This window comes from Lactuca virosa, chromosome 2, assembly GCF_052849685.1.
Source record: "Lactuca virosa cultivar CGN04683 chromosome 2, Lactuca_virosa_CGN04683_v6, whole genome shotgun sequence".
Lineage (NCBI taxonomy): Eukaryota > Viridiplantae > Streptophyta > Magnoliopsida > Asterales > Asteraceae > Lactuca > Lactuca virosa.
This window is the reverse complement of record NC_136427.1, coordinates 267,468,534-267,477,014: the sequence shown is the minus strand read 5'-3', so window position 1 is coordinate 267,477,014 and position 8,481 is coordinate 267,468,534. Positions and strand designations below refer to the sequence as shown.

The 8,481-nt window shown below is 37.0% G+C and overlaps 1 protein-coding gene across 1 annotated transcript; it reads left to right on the top strand.

The window, feature by feature from the left end:
• Positions 1-764: 764 nt before the first annotated feature.
• LOC145161023 (phenylalanine ammonia-lyase-like) lies at positions 765-4,158 on the top strand. The gene is made up of 2 exons (XM_079080448.1): positions 765-1,641; positions 2,268-4,158. The coding sequence occupies exons 1-2, from the start codon at positions 1,238-1,240 to the stop codon at positions 4,015-4,017; spliced, it is 2,154 nt and encodes a 717-aa protein (XP_078936574.1). The 5' UTR covers positions 765-1,237; the 3' UTR covers positions 4,018-4,158.
• The last annotated feature ends 4,323 nt before the right edge of the window (positions 4,159-8,481 follow it).

The following is an 8,481-nucleotide window of genomic DNA, read 5'->3' as shown; positions in this document are numbered from 1 at the left end:
AACTCATCCTTCACAGTGGGTAAATATAACATTGGAATCATGCATAACTTTTGTAGACTATGCTTTAATCATGGTCTTGGGCCGTGCTTAGCACGGGCCGAGAACCTTCCTAGTATATATATATATATATATATATATATATATATATATATATATATATATATATATATATATATATATATATATATATATATATATATATATATATATATATATATATATATATCAGTTGACACCTGTCTCACTTTCAACATTGTAAAAGTTGAACACACTGCACCATGTTTGTGATAACGAATAGTCACCGAACCATAAGGGAATACACTTATCCGTGCTCTCATTCCCACTATTATCACCAGTCATTTTCATATTTAATCCAACATTATGTTTTTTTTATTAAATCTTTAATCATCATCAGATGAATAAATGAAGGCACGTGAGTTTGTAGAACCGAGTTTGATATTAATATTATCATATATCTAATATTTTATATATACCATGATACTAACAATATTTGATGGTACTACTATACAAAAACCCTGAAAAAAGAAGGTGGTAATCTTGTCTTTTTCTACTTCATGCATTATTTGATTTCACTCTACAAACGAGTACATATTCAATCATTTTCGTGTAGGATACATTACCAAAATCACGTTTTCAAAATGATTCTTTTGACTTTATAAGTCCAACACGTTACAAACATAAAAGTAACTAAAACGCATTATATAAGTATGTATATATTGGTATAAAAAGTAGAGTGGTTTCACACGTTCATCCAAACCGTCGTATGAGATCAAGATCGACGGCCTATATTTTTAGTCAAACCAACTCTCACATCGGTCACAGCCACCACACCTTCCTAATTCCTACCACAAGTCGCAAGTCCACCACCATACAAAAAAGTTACGTCGTTTTCCATTTTCCAGAATTGTTAATTGCTATATTCAGATTTCAGAACCGATCTTCTTGTAATGATTAATACTATGTGCCTCGAGAGTTGTACTTGGGTCAATTAATCTAAGTATTTCCATTTTGTTCGAGGTAATGGAACATGCAAATGCCTTACCTACCAAAAATACACAGCAAATATAATTAAAAAACGAAAACATTGACCTCCCTAAATCTACTCTATTTAAGCGACATACCCCCACCCTCATAATCCATCCCTCCGATCCCATCTCCATCTACAAAAGACAAAGCTTTTTGTGAGAAAATTTTGGGATTTGTCGGATTCTTGAAAATGGGGAGTTTAACCCTCGAGAATGGACAAGGAAACGGTGCGGCTTCCGGGTTATGTACTGTGAATGGTGGTGATCCGTTGAATTGGGGGGTGGCGGCGGAGGCGATGAAGGGGAGCCACCTTGATGAAGTGAAACGGATGGTGGCGGAGTTTAGGAATCCGGTGGTGAGACTGGGTGGGGAGACGCTGACGGTGTCGCAGGTTGCGGGGATCGCCGCCAGTGATAACGCGGCGGTGAAGGTGGAGCTGTCGGAGGCGGCGAGGGCTGGGGTGAAGGCGAGTAGTGATTGGGTTATGGAGAGTATGAATAAAGGTACCGATAGCTACGGTGTCACCACCGGTTTTGGAGCCACGTCTCACCGGAGAACGAAGGAAGGTGGTGCTCTTCAAAAGGAGCTCATCAGGTAATTTGATTACATTCATGTTTATATATGAACAATATAACCCAAAGAGTTTTCTTTTCATTTTTGCCAAATTTGTTTCGATTAGATCTTAGTCGTTAATCAATTATGATCTAAAAACAAGATTTCTAACTTAAAACATGTTATTATACTCAACTTGTAAAGATAAATAAATGTTCAAGTGTTTATTAACACAAGAAATTCAAATAGTACTTGTTTTTCTTTCTTTTTATAAATAATAATTTTCCATAATTGTAGAAGATAAATGCAACTTCAAATTGCTGAAATTATCTTGAATAATTCTTAATAATAGTAAGTTAATACTTTTAAGACGTGTATCTTTAAATTATATAAAACAAAAAATAATATCGACGTAAAAAAGGAAAGAAAAAATATTATTTACGTATCAAGTCTGAGAGGAGTTAGTTTTTTGCCACCTACCACCACAAAGGATGAGTAGATCTGATCTTGGAACTATATTCACATGATATCATTAATGAGGGCCCTCCTATTTATTTCTTAAAATAGTACGACAAAATTCACTTATGTTGTTTGTAATATTTCTAACATTTTAATTAATTTATTTTAAAAAAAAAAACTAAAAAGGTTTTGTAATGTTCTTTTGGCAGATTCTTGAACGCCGGAATCTTTGGAAACGCCACGGAATCATGCCACACACTTCCACATTCGGCAACAAGAGCCGCCATGCTCGTAAGAATCAACACCCTCCTCCAGGGTTACTCCGGCATCCGTTTCGAGATCCTGGAAGCCATAACCAAATTCCTCAACACCAACGTCACCCCATGCTTACCCCTCCGAGGCACCATCACCGCCTCCGGCGATCTTGTCCCCTTGTCTTACATCGCCGGACTTCTCACCGGCCGCCCCAACTCCAAGGCTGTTGGCCCCAACGGAGAAATCTTAAACGCCGAAAAGGCCTTCAGTCTAGCTGGTGTGGATGGTGGGTTCTTTGAGCTTCAGCCGAAAGAAGGTCTAGCACTTGTGAATGGCACCGCCGTGGGATCTGGCATGGCCTCCATGGTTCTCTTTGAAGCCAACGTTCTTTCTTTGTTGTCAGAAGTTATGTCTGCCATTTTCGCAGAGGTTATGCAAGGGAAGCCGGAGTTCACAGACCACTTGACACATAAATTGAAGCATCACCCAGGCCAAATTGAAGCTGCAGCGATAATGGAATACATTTTAGATGGATCTGATTATGTTAAAGCTGCACAGAAGGTCCATGAAATGGACCCTTTGCAGAAACCTAAACAAGATCGCTATGCTCTGAGAACATCGCCTCAATGGCTAGGCCCACAAATCGAAGTCATCCGATCATCAACAAAAATGATCGAAAGAGAAATCAACTCCGTCAACGACAATCCTCTGATCGACGTTTCCCGGAACAAGGCCTTACACGGTGGTAACTTCCAAGGAACCCCAATCGGAGTTTCCATGGACAACACTCGTTTGGCAATTGCTGCGATAGGGAAACTCATGTTTGCCCAATTCTCAGAGCTCGTAAATGACTTCTACAACAACGGATTACCCTCAAATCTCTCCGGTGGCCGGAATCCAAGTTTGGATTACGGGTTCAAAGGTGCAGAAATTGCAATGGCTTCGTATTGCTCGGAGCTCCAGTTTCTTGCTAACCCTGTCACTAACCATGTCCAAAGCGCTGAACAACACAACCAAGACGTAAACTCTCTAGGGTTAATCTCTTCCCGGAAAACTTCTGAAGCTGTTGACATCTTAAAACTCATGTCATCTACATACCTGGTGGCTCTATGCCAAGCCATAGATTTACGCCATTTGGAGGAGAACCTTAAAGCCACCGTGAAGAACACTGTGAGCCACGTAGCCAAGAAAGTCTTAACCATGGGTGTCAATGGTGATCTCCATCCTTCAAGATTCTGCGAAAAGGACTTGCTAAGAGCCGTTGATAGAGAATACGTGTTTGCATACATAGACGACGCTTGCAGTGCCACCTACCCATTGATGCAGAAGCTCCGACAAGTTCTGGTTGACCACGCTTTAAACAATGGCGAGAAGGAGAAAGATGAAGGGACTTCAATCTTCCAAAAGATTGGGGTTTTCGAGGAGGAATTAGAAGCCCTTTTGCCGAAGGAGGTGGAGAGTGTAAGAAGCGCATACGAGAATGGAAGCTTAGCAATCCCTAACAGGATCGAGGCTTGCAGGTCTTACCCATTATACAGGTTTGTGAGAGAAGAATTGGGAACAGGATATTTGACAGGGGAGAATGTTACTTCACCAGGGGAGGAGTTTGATAAGGTGTTTACAGCGGTATGCAAAGGGCTAGTGATTGATCCGTTGTTGGAGTGTCTTGAAGGCTGGAATGGTTCTCCTCTTCCAATTTGTTAACTTTTATTTGACATCTTTATATTATATGTATCTGTTGTTTAGGAAAATGATGGACTATATTCCATGAATAAAGTGATTAGATGAGGTTCTTATAGCAAACAAATAGTTTCCAATATAGATTTCACAAGAATATTTAAAGTAGTAATGCTTGATAATGACACTAGAAATGTGCAACACTTGTTTTTTAACTGGATATACGTTTAATGTTGATTATTAGGGTGATAGTGTGTGAACGGAAAGTATTGGGTTAAAATTGGATCTACTAGATGTGGGTTCAAGCCCAACTACGTTTATTAAGAGAAAGTAGGCTGATCCCATATAATCAGAGCCCAAATCCAAAGTGTTCCAATCCAACGGTGGGTAGAGGTGCACAAAAATCGAACCTGAACCGGTCATAAGTTGATCCTTTTTTTGGATCGGTCTTTTTTTTGGACCGGTCCCGATTGGTACTCGATCAGTCCTTTTACAGTCCCATCCTTTTTTGGTTCGGTCTTTTTTCGGACCGGTCTATTTCTGGATCGGTTTCGCTATAAAGTAGTCTGATACCGGTCTTTTTTTTGTTCGGTTTCGGATTTTTTCGGGTTCGGTTTCGGGTTTTTTCCGGTTTCGGTTTTCCAGTTTTTTATTTCACTTCGATTGTCTTATGATACATTTCATAACATTATGATATATTTCAGAACATTATAAATCATCATCCACCAAATACATATATAATAATTTCAACATTTCATAACTTCATAAATAGACATATAACTTCAACATATCATTAAATTAAGTTCATAATATTACATAGAAAACATAGAGAAATTGGGTTCATAACATTGCGTAAAAGACTTAGGAAATATAAATAAGTCCATAACATTAGTGATAACTTCAGAAACATAAATATATCATCAAAATGTCATACCCGGAGGGAAATTCCAAAAGTTGTAGTTGTCGTCGGAATACGAAACTTCTTGGTCGGGGTTGGAATAATCTTGGCCATGAGTGATGTTGGATGACGCACTTATAAAATTTGCATTTCGTGCTTCTTGAGTTTCAGCAATATCTTTATCAACATCAATGTTAGTGTATGATGACGCTTCCACGCCTCTTTTTTCCATTTCATCTACCCAAATCTTGGTTTCCATATGGGTTAACCCTTCTTCAAGATCTGCGCTATTTTGTGATCTCTCCATTGAATCATAGTAGTCCTTTAGCATCATCGACATTTGCATTGATTCATCAGTTAGCATACACATTCGAACACTTAATATCATGCCACTAAGAGAAAAACAACATTCTGAAGCTACGCTACTAGCTTGGATCGTTAGTACATCCCTAGCCATTGAGGCTAGGACTTTATATTGACCTAACCGTTCTCTATCTTCCCACCATTTTAAAACATCCAATTGTGAAAATTGTCTGTCGGTTATTTTAGAAGCGTAATCATAATCTTTGTACAATGAAAGTTCATCTAAAGACGTTTGATTGTATCTCAGACGTTTTAATTCACTATCCCTAAACCATAAGGATCCGATACCAAGGAACTAGGTGGCCTCATGATAAAGGTTGAAGAACTAGTTGTAGTGTACTGGTTCTTGAAAAAACAAATCAGCCAAAAGTAAGTAATAGCACTTATAGTTTGTAGCCATTGTGTAATGTTTTATTACTTAGATATTATTAGTTATTAGAGTAAAAAAAAAGCAAAGGAATGGAGTTTATATTTGTCCCACATCGCTTGTGCTACAAAAAAAAAAGTAAAGCTGGAGCATTATAAAAAGGGAACGAAGGGAATTCTAAAAACATGAGAAAATTGAAACAAAACCATTATTGGAAGCCTGACATTTGATTGGGCTACAAAGAATATTTGGTTTTTCATTTTTTGGAGCCTAGGACTGGTTGTAATGGTTTGAATTAGTAATTGTCCAAAAGATGGACTGGTTTATTTTTTGATCGGTTCAACTTTGGACTGGTTTAGGACCGGTCTGGATTGCCACGTATATCAATTTTAAGGACCGAATTAGGCTTTCAATTCGAACTGTTAAAAGGACCGACGGTCCAGGACTGGTTCGGTCTATATGCATCTTTTTGGACTGGTTCTTTTTCCCATCTCTAATGGTGGGAATGAGATGAAAGATGTTGTAATTGTTATGCATAAGCATAAACTAATACGATTATTGAAGGAAAACAACCTAAATATTGAACTAAGTATGGCATGTACAAGGAGAAGAAGAAAACTAGAAAAAGAAAAAAAGTTATATTCCAAATCAATGTGAACTCCATTTATGTCAATATTTAAAAGTTGTGTCAATCACATGATATTCATACTTTTAAACCATAAAGTGTTACATGTATGACACCTAACTAATGAATGTCCACATTGGCGTACATACAAAGTGAATTCTCACCTGCAACTAGATCTCCCTAAGTCTTCTCACTAAAATTTAATACTTAGAAGCTTTTTCAACTTACAGACCTCTACTTCCTTTACAACTCGACATCGTTTCAAAGTCATCACGATTGACCGATTTGAATAATATCATCCACATTCTCGCATATACCCGTAGAAGCCTCTTAGTGGACCATCGACTTCCTCAAGTGACACAACCATGTTCTCTACGAACTAGTCTCTTCCGAGCAAAAACTAGAAACCGAGCACAACACGGTTTCCCCATAAAGAACGTAAAGTGAAGACTCCTTTATCCCTTTTATTACTACTAAGGTGCCTTTAGGGACCCTAAGCATACCCTTCACAGAAGTATATTTGAACATTCTCAAGTCCAAAAATGTCAAAGGATGTCAAGTTCGTTTAAAGCTTCTAAACATGTCGAATACTCATGCTCCATCACGCATTCAAAAGTTTATCAACCTAATGACGACCACCTTGCAAAATGCATGGTTCCACATCAATACACATTGATATCCAACTCTTGATATGTCGTTGAGTACATGTAAAATGAACAACCTGAATCCAAGACTCAAGCCTCTAACCTCCAAAACTCACATTTGTCGATGTAAGCACAAAATTCTTCTACAAATTAGTATCCTCATTCATAGTTTTGTTATTCGACATGCTTCCATTTTTTTGGATACTTGTTCTTCCAACGTTCTATCTTATGATCACTTGCTTTTAAGTTTCAAATATGTATATATTAATATTCTTTGTGTGCTTTTATTTATTTTCATACTTACATGGCCTTCATTGCTTGTTGTAACAATTAGATTACTTTAGCCTAAAGTAATCTAACTGTAACAACAAACAAGGAAGTCCATGTAAGTATGAAAATAGAAAAAACCACATAAAGCATACTAATGTATATATATTTGAAACTTAAAAGCAACTGATCTTAAGATTGGCCGTTGGAAGAACAAGTGTTTTGAACCTATGAGATGATATAATAAGCATTCAGAACATTAACTTGGAGTACCAACTAGGATTATATGTGTAGCTATAGCCACCATACATGAACACTATGATGTTTTGAACCTATGAGAACTTGAGTCTCGGTAGGACATCATATATACAATCGTTTCATTCTTTCTAGGACACTTTAATTTTAGGGTATTTTGCGAAACCTTCCTTTTTATGAAAGTTTTGTGTTACATTATGATACTAGTTTTATTAGTACAAATAAGGTTAATGTTTAGAATGGTTCAGTTATGTTGTTCCAACAAATTATATATTGTTCACAAAGTAATTACAAGTTCGTTATTATTATTTTAATTCCTTTGTTATTCCTATATTTCTTTCTTTGATGTTCGATTTTTTCATTGGGCATCAAGATATCATCAGGTTGATACCTTACATTTGGTATTAGATCCTAGGGTTCGTGAATACGAAGAATGTCAGTTTGAGAATCAATTTTAAGAAATGGTGTAGCTCTTTGTTGCAGGGCAGACGCTGATGGGTTTTCTAGGTTATAAAAGTTACATATGAGCGGAAAAACACTTAACCCTAAGTTCACATGCAACCTACTTTGGATCTATGTTTTCTCTATTGATAGCAATAAATTATGAACATCAAGAAACCCTATGTCAACCCAACTATTATCAACTTTTATATAGGAATAGGGTTACTTACATTTTGATTATTATAGTAAATAACCACACAAAATTCTCTTGAAGCTCCTTGGAAAGCAAGCACCAAAAACATGAATGTCTCTAATGGCTTGTACCCCAAACCCTAATAACTAGAAAACTTGAGGGGAGAGGATAAGTAGAGAAATTTTTTGGCTCTAAGAGGGAGAAGAAGAGTGCATGAAATTAAGGACCGTAGGGGTCCTATTTATAGCTGATAAAGAAAGTCTTGGATAACCCTAATTGAATACTATAATAGCATCTCAAACATGGTAATTATCCAACTCCTTATTTATCTATAAAGAATATTCCAAAAACCCTAATCTTCCTCCCTAAAATCGTTCAAGATAGGAAGATTCTAGAATTCTCTTTTGTTCAACTATTAAACAATTACATCTTAGCACC

Bases quoted from the DNA above. Each gene is read 5' to 3' on its own strand.
- LOC145161023 (XM_079080448.1), top strand. From the start codon at position 1,238: ATGGGGAGTTTAACCCTCGAGAATGGACAAGGAAACGGTGCGGCTTCC. The intron at 1,642-2,267 runs GTAATTTGATTA...TTCTTTTGGCAG, and splicing joins CTTCAAAAGGAGCTCATCAG to ATTCTTGAACGCCGGAATCT.